We start from the raw sequence: 16,194 nt of genomic DNA, 5'->3' as shown, positions 1-16,194 counted from the left end.
ACAGTTTGGGAAGAAAGCAGACTTCAGCCCCACAAAGAGGAAGTATCATCAACCCTACACACATTCAGAGGCTGTGGATCCAAACATTGAAGGGTTTTATTGTGGGGGGGGGAGTCCCCCCTGGGACCCCACCTTTTAAATAAAAAAGTGCATAGAAAAGAAGGGATTTAGAAACCTTTGTACAATATATCTACATCCTGGACCCTGCAGGCAGGTGGTTGACTGGAGGAGGGCAGGCAGGGCTCCCTGGGGGCACGTGCGGAGGCAGGGGAGGGGAGCAAGGGGGTAAGATGGTAAAGTATGTGGGTGGGGTCCCCTCAGGGCCAGGCCAGGGGCCCACTGCTTGGGCAGGGAGGGGAGGGGGTCAGTTGAGGAAGCGACGACAGCGCTTGGCCCCACAGTTGCAGGGCAGCTTGTTGCTGGCATCCTCAATAGGGAACTTGTAGTCATAGGTGAGCTCCTCCCCTCTGAGGATGCGGCGGAGGGCAAAGATGACAATGTGCTTCTGGCCCTCCACATGGATCACCCGAGAGAAGCAGTTGGGCTCACACGAGTGGTTGATGAAGCGTGCGGCATTCCCGTGCATTGTGGCATCCACCACATCAAAGTCATCCATTCGGAACATGTAGCACCCGATGCCCTGGGGAGAAGGGGCAGGAGCCGTGTGAGGATGTTCCCCAGCCTCAGCCTGGGCCCAGGGCCCCAGGAGGCCCTGCACCTACCTTCCCATCATAGTACTTCTCCCGCTTGTCTGTGAGCACCGAGCGAATGACGATGCCCGAGTACTCGATGACCATCTCCCCAGCATCAATGTTACGTTTACAGAACAAGCCACGGCCGTGGATGGCTGATCTGCAGGGGGAAGGGGCACCACTTTATTTCAGGCTGTGCCCCCTGCACAGGTGATGCCCTCCTGCCACAGAGGCTCACTACTCACCTGTAGACCCCCACTGCCTCTTTGGACGTCTTCTTAAGGTGCCGAAAGCGCATGGCCATGGGCAGCTCCAAACTGGTGGCCCGCCTGGGGCAGGAAAAAGCATCAGCCAAAGGCTCCAGGCCCCAGTCACCTGACCTCAGACCCAGCTCCTTCCCACCATACCTGGTGGACCTGAGCTGCACCTCATCCTCCTCCTCATCGCAGGCAGCCCCCTCAGGCAGCACTCGATGCTGGGATGCCAGGAAGTTGAACATATCAAAGGTGCATTTCCTGAGGGGGCAAGGGCAGAGTCCTGTCAGCCTACCTCCATGTGGCCCCAACAGGGCCCACTCCTCAGAGACGGTGACCCAGGCAGCTTTCCCCCATCTCACCGGAGGTAGACTTCTGCCCGGGCGGCACCGTGGGGGTTCAGAGGAGGCTCTTCCTGCCCCTCCCCCTGCTGGTGGTATCGGAACTTGTAGTGGTGGCAGCGCTGGGCCCCTGGCAGCTGCTCAGCCAGGAAGATCACAGCATCATGGTGGATCCCCAAAAGCCTCGCCCCACTCATCCCTGGGGGAGGAGCAGAGGGCCAGGGGGCATCACAAGGGGCGCCCTTTGCCCCACTGCTGCCTGCTCCCACCCCAGACTCTTCCATCAGACTCCTCCTCTACCCTGCCCCCCCACCCAAGCCCAGCTCACCACTGAAGGAGAGGTGTCTGAGTCGAGCATGACCCCGGGCCTCCTGGACCTTCTCAATCAAGGTCCGCCATGCCCCTGCAGAGAGGGGAGGATGAGCACTTGGAGCCAGGCCCTGATTGGTTCCCCTTCCCTTGCTCCCCCACCCTACCCCCATCCATCTTACCCTCCAGGCTCTCAGCTTCCACACTGAAGCCATCTTCACTGCTGATCTCAAAGCGCAGGTGGGGACCTGCCCGCCTGGGTCCCTGGTTCTCCTTGTCTTCTGGGGATGGCGCATCATCCTCTGAACTGGAGGCCTCACCTGCCATGGTAAGGAAGGTGTTTCCCATCAGCTTCCCAAACATCATTCTAACCAAGTCACTTTGCCACTCACACACCTCCCACCTCCCCACTGCCCACGGGCCCACGGTCTGCACAGACAGGCCTTGAAGCTCACATCACCCCCATGCACCAGAAATTGGCACCATACCCCACTCCTTTCAAGAAAGCCTGTAGGAGGCCAGCTCTGGACAGTCAGCTGGCACCTGGAGGCCAATGCCCACTTCCCCAGTGTTTTCATTTGCCTCGACAAACCAGAAGTGAGAAGGTTCTGGCTGCCTGTGCCCCGAGCCTGCTCCAGGCAGGAGAGGGCTGCCCTGATCCGAGGGGAGAGAAACATGAGCTGGACCTGAGTAGTGGTGCCACTGAGGCTCAAGCAGCAGGTCTGGGGGGCCATCCAAGACCTTGGGGAAGCCACAGTCCGGCAGGGGCAGCAATGGGGATCGGTCAGGAAGGGTCCTGTGGGAAGGAGAGGGAGCTAGTCAGAGCATGAAAAGGCAGAAGTCAAGATTCTTGGCAACTGAGAAGAGGGCAGGTCACTCACGTGGGACTTTCTCCACCATTAGGTTCCCCAGGAGCATCCAGGTCAAGGACTCCCCGGACAGTGGGTGTTTTCATGCGTACTCTGCTCAATCTAGTTAAAAGGAATCAAGAGATTTGAAGAGAGACCCAGATGTATGCCAGCAGCATCTCCCTCCCCATCCCTTAACCACCCCTCCCGTACCTCCCAAAGTTCCTTCGTGTCCCTGTCACCACTCACCCACTGCCCAAGGCCCCCACTGATTGGGGGGTACTCTCGGGGGACTCCCCCTCCCCATCCAGCCGGGGGGCCTTGTTTGGGGGGGGTGCTGAGGGGCTGCGGCCAGCGAAGGTCGACACCCTCTTGACTCGAATGGCTGGGCGGGGGGGGCTGGGGGGCCCACTGCTCAGCACCAGGGTCAGCGATGGGGGAGGTGGAGGTGGGGGGCGCACCACCCCCACCACAGGCAGCACACTCAGCAGGGGCCCAGGCGTGAGACCCCAGGCTGGGGTGGCAGTAGGAGGGGTCGGTGGAGGCCGTTTTGGCAGAGGTGGGGCTGGTTCACTCTCCCCTGCCATTTTCACAAACACCTGCCCCAGTTTGTTAACAAGAATGATCTTGGAGGCAGCAGTTTTGGGGGGCTCAGGGGCAGGGCTGAGGCTTAGCACACGAACTCCAGGAGCCCCAGGAAGCCAGGCAAACGTCCGGGGGGGATCTGCTGGGGTGGGGAGGGGGGCTGGAGGAGCCTGGCTGCCATTAGCCAGGGAAGGGGGTGGTAGGGGGGGATCTTCACCAGGGCCAGCCCCACCCTCGCCAGCTCCACCTAGGTTCTTGAGTACAAACTCCACAATTTCTGAAGGGAGGTCCTCAGGGGGTCTTGCCCCATCCCCTCCTCCCCCCCCACCCCCTACCCCACCCACCCCTGGCCCTGAAGGGGGAGCTTCCTGGCCCCGGGGTTGCTGGACGGCTTCAGCTTCACTGTCCGTGCCATCATCCACTCCGTCCAGCTGTTCAATTCTGGGGGTTCCAGGTATGGGACCAGGTGGCAGGACAGGCCCAGGCACCACAGTTGGGGGGAAGTGAATGTAGTGGGCAGCAGGGCCAGCCTCCTCCTCTGAGCTATCCCCAGGGCCCCCCCGGCTACTTCCCCCAGCCCCCTCAGCCACAATCTCCTCCTCCTGAAAGGGTTCAGACCCAAGCAGGCTAGCCGCAAAGTCCAAGTCGGCCGCACTCAGCCCTGGCACAACCTCCATGTCCTCAAAGTCAGGGCCCAAGTCCTCAGGAGGAGGGGGTGGGGAGGAGACTGGACCAGGGGGAGCCAGCTCCCCTGAGGTAGGCATGAGGGCCTCGAGGGCTGAGGTAGGAGGGGGCATCCTGAGCTGAGGAGTGGGCCTGGAGGGTGGAGAGGCCCATCGGGGCGGTAGCCGTGAAGCCAGGGGGCTGGGACGGCGGGAACGTCTTGGGGGAGCTGGGAAGTCAGGATCACCAACTGTTGGGATGTGGTGGGACAGAGACGATGGACTTCCTGTAAGGAAAGAGAAGATCTGGCTCAAAATGCTAACCCTAGCATCACCCCAGCTCCAGTGAACCTTCCATCTCTATACTCCCCCAAGCCAGTTCCCTCACTACCATGTGCTTTCTTCATACTCACCAGGGGAGGGGAGTGGCCAGCAGGAGATACCTCCTAGGGGCCTCCGGGAAGGTGAGTAGTTGGGCACTTTGATTCTAGCCCCTGAGACAGATCTGGGAACTGGGGAAGGGGCGATGTTCTGCTCTGGAGGCGGGGGTAAGGGGCCTGTGTTGTGGGCAGGGGAGTAGCGCTCAGGACCCAGGGAAACTGTATCAAGCCCTGCTTGGGGGGACTCGGCTCCCAGCAGCTCTGAAATATCATGACAGACAATATTAGGGAAGAGAAAGAGAAAATGGGTGGTGGGAGGGAGGGGAACCTAGGCTATCTGTAATTCCTTTGCATCTCTCTTAGGAGCAGTCCCACCTCCCTTCTCCTTTCACCCTCTAGTCCACAAAAACAGGTAGCATGCCCTCAGAGTCAAGACTTGAGCTTTTCCCTAAAAGATTGCCTAGGTACAGAGTTACAAGGGAAACTCTCGATTCTCTGCCTTCAGAGTCAGTATCTCTGCAACTCTAGACACACCTTCCCCTCCTCAAGTTCTGGTATCTAATACCACGTTCCTCCTACCTTGGTGATCCCTCCTCCTACCTCACCGATTTCTCGGTGGCCTCACTGGGGCCTGACAGCTGAATGTCCTCTGCCCGCTTCTCTCAGTTTTGCTGAGTTTTGCCTCAGTCTTATTCTCGTTGATCTCCTTTCTACCACCAAAGCTACCCATCACCCTCTCTGGCAAGGCCTCGGCCCCTACCTGACCTTTCCTCCTTTACTCTTTCAGAGTTATGTGAGATGGATTAATCACTCTAAAGTACTGAAGGTACTGCAGTCATCACACCCTTACTGCTCAATGGAATTCCAGGCTTCTTACTAAACCACTCAACCCCAGCTAAATTCCTGAATCTGGCATTCAGAGCCTTGGACAACCTGGCCCCTTCCTATTCTTCCAGACTTATTTCCTGCTCCTCCCCACTACACCCTTTTCAATTCCCACCTGGTTCCTGTTGGCTGATACAGACAATGTCACCTCTCTACCTTGGCTTTGTCCAGTCTATCTGTCCTACCCCCATCCTCCAAGATCGGCACAAAGCTTTCCTTGCCATATCCAACTTCCCTTCTCTCTAGGTCCTCTCCCTCCCATGAGTAAGCTCAGCAAGTTTGAGGACACAGCACTCTTGCCTCCAACACCAAATGGATGGCCAGAGGCCAAAAAGTCTGGCTTCCCCTCCCCATTTTCCTACCACAATGGCTGACATAGAGGTGGACGCAAAGTGGAGCAGAGTAACCTTCCCTAAGTGAACGAGACAGTCCCCACAAGCTAGGAGGTAGGGGTAGGGAAGGGAGAGGGCAGGGTGTACCTGAAGTAGGGATGGGGCTATGCACAATGGTTCGATTCTCCTCTGCTGCCCCTATGTGGTCAGGTTCCTCCCGAGGGCCCCGGGGTCGATACTCTAGGATACGGCACCGATACCAGCAGCGCCGACGGGCATCCACTGTGCTCCAGTACAGACGTGAGCACCTGTGAAAGGAGGGGAAGAGGTGAGTTCAAAACTGCTCAGAGTCCAGGTCATGGTTTTTCCTGTCCCCCCACACCATGGCACATCAGACAGGGCCTCTCACTGGTAGCCAATGGGAAAGAGTCTTCCCTCGCAGTCAGATAGGTCAGACAGCGTCCCCAAGGAATCAATACGGATAGAGCCTGTGAGAAAAAAAGAACATGACAAAGAAGGTGACTCTTGGGCATAGGGTAGAGGAGGGGGATCTCCCAGCGAGCAGGAAGAGCATGGGGAAGGAAGAAGAGGGGTGGGTGTCTCACCAATGAGCACATTGATGGCATCTGGCTCTAATCCTGTCAAAAACTTTCGCTTGAAACTGATGCCTTCAAAATCAACATAGACTCGGCGGAGAACATCAAAGCCGTCAGGAGTCACAATCTCCTAGGGGTGTGGGGAGTGGAAAAGTTTCAGCAAAGTGAATGGCCCATAAGCAGAAATTTCAGACACAACGAGTTGGCATGAGGGTCTCTGCGCTTTGCTGGTGGGGGGGAGAACAGCACAGCACAGATGAGGAGCGATTATAAGGCACTAGTAACATAGAGGACGACCAGACAATGCTATCTACACCCTACCAGGGAGTGGCATAATAGATAATGAAGGGATGTGACTTGAGGTAAGGTGAGATATAACAGAGAACACCCCGGGATGAAGAGGGCAAGAAAGAGGGATCTAGAGGATCTGCCCCTACCCTGAAGGCCACAGTCCCACCTTGCCATCCAGGAGGTCTGTGTGTTTTTGGCAAAAAACCTTCTTGTCATCCTGGAAGATACAGCAGCTGGCTCGAGCACACATGAAGTGGAAATTGCTAAGGCAAGAGGATAAGCAGCAGCCCACAGTGGCCCCAGGCTTCAGGCACAGTTCACACCTCTGAGAAGGGAGATCGGGGTTGTGGACAACTCGCACCACTAAAGGCCCAATACCAATCCATTTTCCCCACAAAACTCTCCTGAAATGATTAGAACCCCTGAAGCCAAGATAACAGCTAAGTTACAGAACATTCTGAGATTTGCAAAGCAAATGACCTATTTTCACTTTAAATCTGACAATAAGTGTATGAAACAGGACCTATAGGTATCCATTTTCATTTTCCAGACAAGGAAGAAGTTTCAGCAGTGCTGAACAGCCTGCCCCAGATAGTGGGAGGTCCCACAGCCTAACCTGCCCCGGGCCCCTCACCATCTGCCGGCCACGGGCCACAGCTGCATGAACGTTCTTGAGGGAACCGTCATTCTCCTCAAACACTTCTGCCGACCAGATAGCACAATTGACATGTGTCCACTCATTCTGGCCAATGTACAAGAGCCTTCCAGCCTCCTGGGGGGAAAAGGGGGTCATAAAGTAGGAGAGAAAAAAGCAGGGATCCCAGGGAGGGCAGGGGGACTACAGAGTGAACACTGGCCACCCCCAAGGCCACTTCTTTCACCTTAGAGTCAGCATCTCCGTACTTGAGACAGAGGGCACACTGGCGAGGGTCCTCTAGATGAGGATCCAAAGCTAGCTCCTTTGCCTGTGTAGCTATCAAGAGAATAATGCTGTCAGGGCCAAGGCTCCAGCTCCCTGGCCTGTCCCCCACCTCGAGCCCAGAAGCCTCTCCCCCCCCACCTGGAATGGCACCTCCACCTGGGGGGTGGCCAGATACTGGGGTCTCAGACTCTTGTTGTCTCCACTGGGCATAGATGTGATCTGCAGACGGGGGCAGAACTGCGTTGGGCAGGACTCCACTGCAGAAAGTAGGGAAGACAATCACCGAGGGAACTCAGCTGCCCCAGGACAATCCTCCCTTCAGGTTTCCCTCTCCTCTACCCTGGGTCTCAAGGCCCTGCTCACTCACTTGGGCAGCCGGGTATTCCGTCTCCAATACTTGGGATCTTGGGCGTCAAACCAGCTGAAAGCAGACTCTAGTAGCTAGGGAGGGGAGACACAGCAAAAGAGAGGAGAGGGGGTCAGTGAAGTGGTTGGGGCAAAAGTGGAGAAGACAGAAGAGCTCTCTGCCCAGGCTGTAGGTTCTCACCTTCAGTAAGAGCCCCTTGGCCTGCCCCACAGTGCGGCGCTCAGGGGCCTCCCCTTCCTCCATGTGCCTCATCAGGATACCGACCACATCCTCCATGAAGCTGTGCTGTAAGGGGGTGGGGGACTGTTAGGGAAGGGCCCCCTCCTTGAATCCTCAGTCACCCCAAGCCCACTCACTGCAAGCCCACCAGCCCATACCACAGAACCGTAGTGTCCATCTTCAAACAGCTGGCTTACAGCTCGGAGGTCACAGGGTCCTCGGTGCAGCTGCTCCCCATCCTGTCCACACTGCAATGGTACAGGGAGTGAGCACGTCCCTTGGGGGCCCTCTTTCCTCTCCCTGAGAGGCCCTCTCCCATACCTGGGTGCACTGCAGCAGAGGTCCAGTCACCTTGGCACTCAGTAACCCCTGGAGTACCTGGTGCAGTCCCCCCCGAAGGGCCCCATCCAGGGCTTCTCTCCATCTAGGAGGAGCTGTCCCAGCACATGGCCCACATGTATATAGCACCGAGTCTGGCAGCCCAGACAAAATCTCGTAGCCTTCATCTGAAAATGAGCAGGAAGAAGGATGAAAGGGTTAGCAACAAGCTCGGAGACTGCAGCTCCCAGCAGCCCTCAAGAGTAAGACACTGGAGGCTGGGGGAAGTTGTGCCCAGGGAGCTCATGGGATACATAGTCCACTCACCCTGAAGGGGAAGGGGACTGGGGACCATCAGAGAGAGCAGGGCTGGGGTCCAGGGTGGTCCCCCCACCCACCTGAGAGGCCCTCGCACTTGGCATGCACCCAATGGTCACACTGTGCACACTGCATCATCTTGCTTTCATAGTCATTATCCTCATAGCAGCGTGTACAAATTGGGCAAAAGTTTCCTGTGGGAAGAGATGGGGGGTTCAGAAGGGACCCTCTCTTTCCACAAGCTCTGGGTCCTCCTGTGGCATCTCCACTTCCAGGGTACCTCATCTCCACCCATCCCCCAAGGCTTGTACTTTCTTAGAGCGGGGTGGGACCTACCACCCAGGCCCCACCCCACTCTCTACCCACTCCAATGCAACTATTGCAAAGATGGCCCAGAACCCACCCCAGAGTCTCTCTACCTTTCTCATAAAGCTGGGTACAGCCAGGGCAAAGACTACAATCTCCTGACCACTCACTGTCCCAGTTCTTCCCTGGAGCTGCTCCACAGCTTTTACATCGAACACAGGCTGAGCAGATCTAGAAGCAGAGGTGGAGAATGGGATGTCAGGGAGACACGCAAAGTAAAGTCAGAAAGCCAGACGAGGCCAAGGCACAGGGATGACTGGATCAGAATCTCTTACCCAGTGACGTCTTTTACGGGTGGCCCGAGTTGGGTAACTGGGCCCCAAACAGGCAGGGTGGTAGGCATGGCGGCAACGCTCACACTCCAGGAGGTGCTGTCGTGGTTTAAGATGAGAGGAAAAGTCACAATCCTAGGATATGGCCACTGACCACCCCCCCACACCCCCTCAACGGCCCAATTCTCGAACCTTAGTGCTACGGCCCTTCCGCCCACAAACGTGGCAGAACTTGCACCGGCGGCAGCACCAGGTGTCATGGTGCTGGGGCAGGGGCCGCTCTGCCTCCTCCAAGCAGAAGGGGTGGAAAGGATCACAGCACACCTGGCAAAACACCAGCTGGGAAAAGAAAAGGCTATTCTACTGTTGTTGTAGGAGGCCAAAGAGTTAAGAGTATGCTTAGGAATAGAGGACACTGGGGGATTGAGGAAGACATGGGCAAGGGCATCATTGGGAGGGCACAGTGGTTGTTAGAAGTGACAGGGTGGTCTCAGACCTCATGTAGGCCTTTGCTGGCACACAGCAGACATACGAGGGGAGGACCCCCAGGCACAGAAGTGAGCACGCTCAGACCACCCATCAGCCACACATTTTCCAGGTCACAGTCCTCCTGGAAGAAGGAAGGCATGATTACAATCGGAGAGGGAGAGAGCTCTTTACTCCTGCCTCCCTCTTCAATAGCTCCAGCTCCTCAACATCAGAATTAACACTACACTCTACCACCAAGAGCTCCCCAATCCAATTCCTCATGGCTTTTATCCTAGAAATTCACCAACCCTTCTACCTCAAGCATTTTGCTTTAAAGACATACTAACCCCACCACCTTGTGCTTCTCATTCCAAACTGGCTTGACAGTTAATTTAAAATAGAAAGTCAGGACTTCTGTCCCTCCATCTCTCGGCAAAGTTTGACTCCCTAACCCTGTACCCAGCATCCCTGAGCCCAACTAGACACCCACTTCTGATGCCCTGACTAAAACCCCAGTTCCTGTTATACCTTGAAATCCACACGGACTCGGTGGATACCATCAGGAGATTTCTGTTTTCCAGTCCAGCCGTTGGGGAAGGAGGCAAAGGGTCCAGGGGCAGAAGTGTCCTGGGGAGGGGGTGGGAGGGAGATGGGCCTGGAGGCAAGGCAAGGACAGCCAGGGTGGGGGGGAGGGGATCCTGGCTGTACCCTCTTTTTCCAAACTAAGCTCTACCACTTCCCTAAAGGACTTCTCAGATGAGGCCCCAAGTCCTCTCTTGTGCTCCCTGATGCCCTCCCTCCTCTTACCCAAGTTCTCCACCTTCTTCAGAGTCCAGCTCAACGTCCCCCTCATGCTTTTGTTCATTTGCTCATTCAACAAACAGCTCTTTTGTCCACACTGTTCATCTGGGCACATAGCCACACATTGTCATGATTTCCCCAGCTAGATGTTAAGCTTTTTGAGGTGGGGGGCTGTCCCGCTTCACTGCCTGCTACAATCTCCTTCCCTTTCCTTAGAGCCTAAATGAGAGCTGAGCAAGGAGGGGCCCCCCCACAAAGCCCTGCTCATTCCCATGGCATGACAGGAGACGGGGCTGACCTTCTCCAGGCGCCTCCGAGCCTTTAGCTGCACCACAGGCTGCAGAGTGGCCTTCCTGGGTCGGCTCTGCTCTTCAGGCTCCAACAGGGGCAACTCTAGGTGAGGGAGAAAAGGATGAGATCTGCCCCTCACCCAGTCTGTTCCTCTACCCTCCCCAAATAACTAAGGAAACTGAGCTGTCTTACATCTTGTGTTCTTTCCTTTCAGTTAAGGTCAGTCAGCGTTTACCTGAACACAACTGAGGCCTGTCATAAAGTCTGGCCTTGCCTATGACCCATGAGACCCCAGAATGCAATGACTAAGAAGTCTCTTCCCTGTAAGGGCCCAGAAAAAGGTCCACCCATTACAGGCCAGAGAGCTAGGGGAAAACTAGTATGCACACAAGTAACTGGCCCTTACCATTTTCTCGAGGGGTACGGCGGCGGGAAGCTGGGGGGACACCTGGGTCTGAGTCATCTGAGTCTTCAAAAATATCATAGGAAGGCCGCTGTTTGACACAGCGACGGGCTGACTTGCGCTGCAGGAGGGGATCCTGCTCTTCAGACCCAGGCTGGGCCACTGCCTCTTCCCGGGGCCCCCCACCTCCTGACCCCCGACGTGAGCTGGGAGGCCCAGGAGAGGCTTCCAGGGATTCATCAGAATCCCAGGGTAACAGTGTCTTCACCATTGTGCGGCCTGTGAGGACAGGGGGATAATGGAGCGGAGGATAAGAAACACACATATAGGGGGGAGAGGAAGGGGACAGAGGGAAGTGGGTGATCAAGTGAGGCAGAAATGAGGCAGAAGGAAATAAGTGGGAAGTGGGCAAGGGAAGGAATGTGGGAATGAGAAAAAGGTAGGTTTAAGAGTGTGAAATAGGAAGGATGGAGAGGAAACGGAGCTGAGCCAGGGAGTAGAGAGAAAGAAAAGAATGTGGCCTCCTCCCCACCCAGCTCCCCTGGTCACACCTCTGCTTCAAAGTGTGTTGTGTGTTATGTGTTGGGGGGCGGGCAGGGCGCAAAGCCCTTCTAGTGGGATTACATTACCTTTCTTAGCCAAGCGTTCCATCTTTCTGGCCTCAATCTTATCACACTTGCGGTACCTGGGAAGGGGAGCGGCCCAATCACTGGGGAAGAGGACTAGAGGTCTGATGGGGAAGGGCAACCTCTTGGGATGTTAAAATAATGAGCAATAATAACAAGACTGGAATTCCGTCCCGGTCGGCCCCCAGGATTAGGACTGGATTAGTCATACTAAGATGCCTCAGGCAACACCTGGGCAGAAAGAGGGGGAGCAGAGATATCAGGCGGTTCATAAAATGCTGAAAGGGATGGGGGGGCATGGCACTCACAAGCAGCACTGGCAGGGACCCAGGATAACTCACAAGGAGCACAAGAGCAGCCCTATAGTAACTCACACACAGCACTGCTTTTTGGTGTTTGGGCCTCCAAACTTGGGTTTGTCCAGACAATTGACACAGGACCCACAGTCTTGCAGTCGCAGGCAGCCTCGGCAGCGCCCACATCGAGCCATCCGCATCTTCTTGCCTTGGTGGGAGGGCAGAGAACGCCTCGGGGCATGTGGCAGAGCCCCCCCAGTCCCTGTGGAACCTGAGCTCCCACCCAGGCCTACTGGTTCCACCTTTGCCCTTCGGGATCGTGATGGGATGCCTTCAGTCTCAGATGCTGATGACGTATCTGTTGTAGAAAGAAGTGAGATCAGCACCAGAAAGTCTGTTCCCCAACGTCAGAGTCCTCTTCTGACATATGGACCCCCAGCATCCTCACCGTCAGCTGCAAGGTCATGCCGCTCCCGAAGGGGCAGGGCACTGAGTCGAGGGACATCTTCAGGTACCATGGCTCGGGCCTGGCCCAATGCCACAGCAGCATGACGACAGACATGCTTGATTCGAGGGCCCTGTACTGGTGACTCAGGACCCTAGAAGAGTAAGCAAAAGACATGATGGGCACTTTCCTGGCTTCTCCAATCAGCTTTCTCTTGACCCCGTCCTTTCCTCTCCCTCCTCCACAGGGAGGGAGGCCCTCTAGCATCACATACCGGGGGTCTCTCCTTCTTGGCATCCAGAAACTCATCCTCAGACTTGACAGCCCCTCTGTCAGGGCTTGGTTTGAGAGTCCTCACAGTCTCTTCTGCTTTCATTCCAGGGCTTGGCTAGGGGGAAAGAGATGGGGTCACGGGTTGGAAAGTGAGCAAAGATGGGGACAGGGCAACATGGGTGGGGAGAATGGGCTTAAAGACTAGGGGGAGAAGAGCCCTGAAATTCTGAAGTTGGGTTAACAATGGAATCTGAGAGGGAAGCCCAGGCAGGAAAGATGGAGACAAGGGAACGGTGGGCCCTGGCTGGCTGGAAGGGAAAAGGAAAAACAGCATTCTCACCGGAGCTGGGGGTGCCACCTTTTGCTGGTGCTGCTGCTGATCAATCTTAAAGAGCTGGACTTTGGCCTTCTTGAGAAGACTGAACATCTTCTCTTCTACTCCAGAGAGTGGAAGGGAAATTGTCCCACGGGCACAAAGACTCTGCTCCTCAGGGGGAGGGGGTGGCTGGAGTGGTGGAGGCGGTGGCAGCTGGGGCTGCCCGTTGCTGGGGGCCAGTGGGCCCTCAGCCTTTGTGGGTGTGGTTGCTGAAGCGGTGAAACATGGCAAGCTGAGGTGATTGGTTCGACTACCTGTCCGGGTCTCAGGCTCCAAAACAGGTTCATCAGCTGGGGGAGGCTCTGGCTCAGGGGGATCAGGGGGTCCTGGTAGAGGGGTGGTTAGCACAGATTCATAGATCTTCAGGTGGGCTTCACTGGGAGTGAACTGGGGAGCTCGAAGCAGAAGGGGTCTCCGAGATGGGGTCATGGGTGCTGGGGGTGGGGCTGGCGGAGGAGCTGGAGGTGGAGGTGGGGCTAGCTCCAAACTCAGTGAAGTCCATCGGAATGTGGGCTCCCTCAGGATGGATCGTCTCTTTTCAGGAAGAGGGGCTGGTGGGGGTGTTGGTGATCGGGGAGGTGGAGAAGGTGTAGGGGTAGGGGTAGGAGTAGGAGTAGGGGTAAGGGGTGGAGCTGGTGCTGGAGTTGACTCCTGGGGGGCTGGTGGAGAGACTTCCACAGACGGCCGGGGAGGGGGTGAGGCCTCAGTCCTTGGGGGTCGGAGGGCCTCTTCATCCATGAACCGTCGAGGGGTCTTGATGAGACGGGAAGATCGGGCGCTCACCACAGGCATGATAAACTGACGGATGTTTTTCAGAAAAGTGGTCCCCTTGGGAGGGGCTGTGGGACTGTCTTCAGGAGGCCCTGCAGGGGGGACAGGGGTAGGGGGGGAACCACCCTCTGGCCCTGCTCTTGCTGCCTCCCGTTCAGCTCGCTGAGTGGGGGTCAGGGGGGGCCGGCCTCTTTTTCGGGATCGAGTAGCTGTGGCCATGGGAGGCGGTGGGTCTCCCTCTTCCTCGGGGGCTGGGGGAGGTGGAGGGGGGGGTGGAGGTGGAGGAGGGGGAGGCGAAGGTGGGGGAGGTGGGGGAGGTGGAGGAGGTGGTGGTGAAGGTGGCTTTTCTTCCTCTTCCTTGGTCACCTTTTTCTCTTCTTCATCTTTTTCTTCTTCTTCTTCTTCCTGTTGCTCCTGCTGCCACTTCTGATGTTGCCCCCTTTCTCGGTTAGACCCAATTCTACTTGGAGGGGGCCCCCGGCGTCCCCCCCTTCGACGGCCTCGACCCCGTGTTGGCTCGGGTCCCAAGGTCAACTGTCCCATCTTCATCTTTTTGGCCTTAGAGACGAACTTGAGTAGGAGAGGGAGCCTTCCCCGGCCACGGCCCCTACCTCCTCGGCCTCCTCGACCAGACTGCCCTCTTCTGTGGCTCCCGGAGCCAGGGCCCGGGGCCTCCCGACATCTCCAGGACCTGGCTCGTCGATTTCCTGGCACTACAGGGGGTGCTGGCTTAGGCGCTGGTGTTGCTGCTGCCACCACTGGCAGTTTCTTTTTTTTAGAAGAGCCTGGTGGCCTGCCTCGGGGCCGACGAGGGGTGGGAGATTCAGAGACACGAACCCGGGGACTCGGGGAGGCCTGGGCCCTCTGAAGCAGCTCAGCCAGTACCTGCACCATCCGCTCTTTGCCAGCCTCACCCCGCCTCCGAGACGGGACCTTCTGGGGGGGAAGGACTGCTTCGGCATGGCGGGGAGGTGGAGGTGGGGTTTTCCTGTGTTTGCGGCCCCGGCCTCTGGGAGTTGCACCTGTGGGGACAGTGGTTGTGTATGGAGATGGATGAGGGTGCCTCTAATGGATGAGGGAGTGGGAGCTAATAGGTAACTGGCACAGGTTACAGAGACGGTTTTCTAGAGGGTTAGGAAAGAGTCTGCCCCTCACTCACCTTGCTGGGACCGAAGCGCAGAGCGCAGGGAACTGGGGGCCACATCCTCATCTGAGTGGAAACCCAGAAACTCCTCCTGATGGAGGGGACCAGGGGTGAAGGGAGTAGTCAGTGCCAAGGAAACCTCCTCCATATGACCCGTGCATTAGGCTGTACCCCACTTCTGTCTTTGCTAGAGTCTGACTAAGTAAGGCAGCCTCCAAAGAAGGCTCTAATGTTCTCCCGTGCTCCCACTCTCCAATTCACGACTGCAGCCCCCCACATCAGAAAGGGGCGGAGGCCAACAGAACTTGTTAGAACCAGCCTGTCCAACCACCGGAGCACACCCTGGCATTTGCCCACAAGTGGCTCCCTGCTCCCCACGCACTGGGGCCCCTCCAAGACAAGACAAGATGCCATCCCAACCAGCACAGTCAGGCTGGGGCACCTGGGACCCTCGGGCCGGGCAGGTGCAGCCCCCTCGGGCTACCCATTACAATCCACCCCAAGCTCCCAAGCCCCAGACGGCCCAGCGAACAAAGTCCGGAGGATGGGAGCAGGGGGAGGGGGTGGGGTCTACACCTGGCCAGGGCTCCCAGACACCCTACTTCCTGGTTGTCACTTTACATCTCCACATCCAACTCCCGGGGAGGAGTCTGCTTTACGCCTTCCTCTCCACCCCGCGTTACAAAGCGGGGAAACTGAGTCTGCGAAGTGTGGCCAAGGTCACATGGCCTCCCAAGGTGGACAGGAGCGAGGATCCCGAGGTCCCACCCACCAAAGCCATGCTGCTTCCATCAGCTCCCGCAGGGTGGGCATCCCCGCACATTCCAGCCTGCCGTCTGCACCCCCCGGAAACCTCGGGGCCGGCCCGGGCCCCCCTGGGGCTGGTTCGCTCCGGCGCCCACCGAGGCCCCCCGCCGGGCCCCCTGCCCCGGCCCGCTCACCTCCTCCTCCTCGTCCTCCTCGGCGCTGCTCTCCTCCTCCTCCTGCTCCTGGCCCGGGCCCTGCTCGGGCTCCTCCTGCGGGCCGGCCCGGCCTCGGCTCCGGCCCCGGCCCCGGCCTCGGCGAGGCTGCAGCCCCTTCCACAAACGGCGGAGCCGGCACAGGCCCCGGCGGAGGCCGAGCAGGCGGCGCAGGGCCGTGTCCTCGCCGGGTTCCGCTCCCCCAGCCCCGGCCGCGCCGCCGCCGCCCCGCCGCAGGGCCACCCGGGCCCGCTCCCCGCCGCCGCCCCGCCCGCAGCGGCCCCCGCCCCCGCCGGGGCCCCGTGGCCGGCCCGGGAAGCGGCCCCGGGCCGAGCCAGGCCCCGGGCAACCGCCGCCGCCCGCCGCCGCCGCCATCTTGGCACC

General features: G+C 57.9%; 1 protein-coding gene and 1 long non-coding RNA gene across 3 annotated transcripts; one reads left to right on the top strand and one right to left on the bottom strand.

Annotated features, from left to right (window-relative positions):
- Positions 1–78: 78 nt before the first annotated feature.
- On the bottom strand, positions 79–16,194 carry KMT2B (lysine methyltransferase 2B). 2 transcript variants are annotated; one of them, XM_072616230.1, is made up of 37 exons: positions 15,793–16,194; positions 14,867–14,942; positions 12,901–14,729; positions 12,562–12,675; positions 12,291–12,441; positions 11,921–12,200; positions 11,550–11,605; positions 10,924–11,199; positions 10,525–10,619; positions 9,954–10,052; positions 9,454–9,567; positions 9,150–9,296; positions 8,961–9,056; positions 8,739–8,856; positions 8,400–8,513; positions 8,005–8,189; positions 7,842–7,931; positions 7,645–7,749; positions 7,465–7,538; positions 7,236–7,354; positions 7,057–7,148; positions 6,810–6,947; positions 6,342–6,500; positions 5,894–6,014; positions 5,698–5,776; positions 5,436–5,596; positions 4,105–4,332; positions 2,694–3,978; positions 2,478–2,567; positions 2,283–2,392; positions 1,779–1,916; positions 1,616–1,690; positions 1,309–1,486; positions 1,100–1,207; positions 938–1,021; positions 723–852; positions 79–640 (listed from the first exon to the last, which is right to left on the bottom strand). In XM_072616230.1, the coding sequence occupies exons 1-37, from the start codon at positions 16,183–16,185 to the stop codon at positions 365–367; spliced, it is 7,983 nt and encodes a 2,660-aa protein (XP_072472331.1). In that variant the 5' UTR covers positions 16,186–16,194; the 3' UTR covers positions 79–364. The 2 variants fall into 2 exon arrangements, with proteins under 2 accessions (XP_072472331.1, XP_072472332.1); XM_072616231.1 differs by having other exon boundaries at positions 7,254–7,354.
- LOC140508455 (uncharacterized) lies at positions 5,529–6,899 on the top strand. Its single transcript, XR_011968438.1, has 2 exons — positions 5,529–5,616; positions 6,726–6,899. It is a non-coding gene; the product is annotated as an uncharacterized lncRNA (long non-coding RNA).

The sequence above is a fragment of the Notamacropus eugenii genome, chromosome 5, assembly GCF_028372415.1.
Source record: "Notamacropus eugenii isolate mMacEug1 chromosome 5, mMacEug1.pri_v2, whole genome shotgun sequence".
Classification (NCBI taxonomy): Eukaryota; Metazoa; Chordata; class Mammalia; order Diprotodontia; family Macropodidae; genus Notamacropus; species Notamacropus eugenii.
The sequence above is the reverse complement of the archived record's forward strand: the minus strand, read 5'-3'. Positions and strand labels throughout refer to the sequence as shown.

Bases quoted from the DNA above. Each gene is read 5' to 3' on its own strand.
- KMT2B (XM_072616230.1), bottom strand. From the start codon at position 16,185: ATGGCGGCGGCGGCGGGCGGCGGCGGTTGCCCGGGGCCTGGCTCGGCC. The intron at 6,015-6,341 runs GTGGGACTGTGG...CCACACCCCTAG, and splicing joins CAGACCTCCTGGATGGCAAG to GAGATTGTGACTCCTGACGG. The intron at 4,333-5,435 runs GTACACCCTGCC...ATGATATTTCAG, and splicing joins TAGCCCCATCCCTACTTCAG to AGCTGCTGGGAGCCGAGTCC.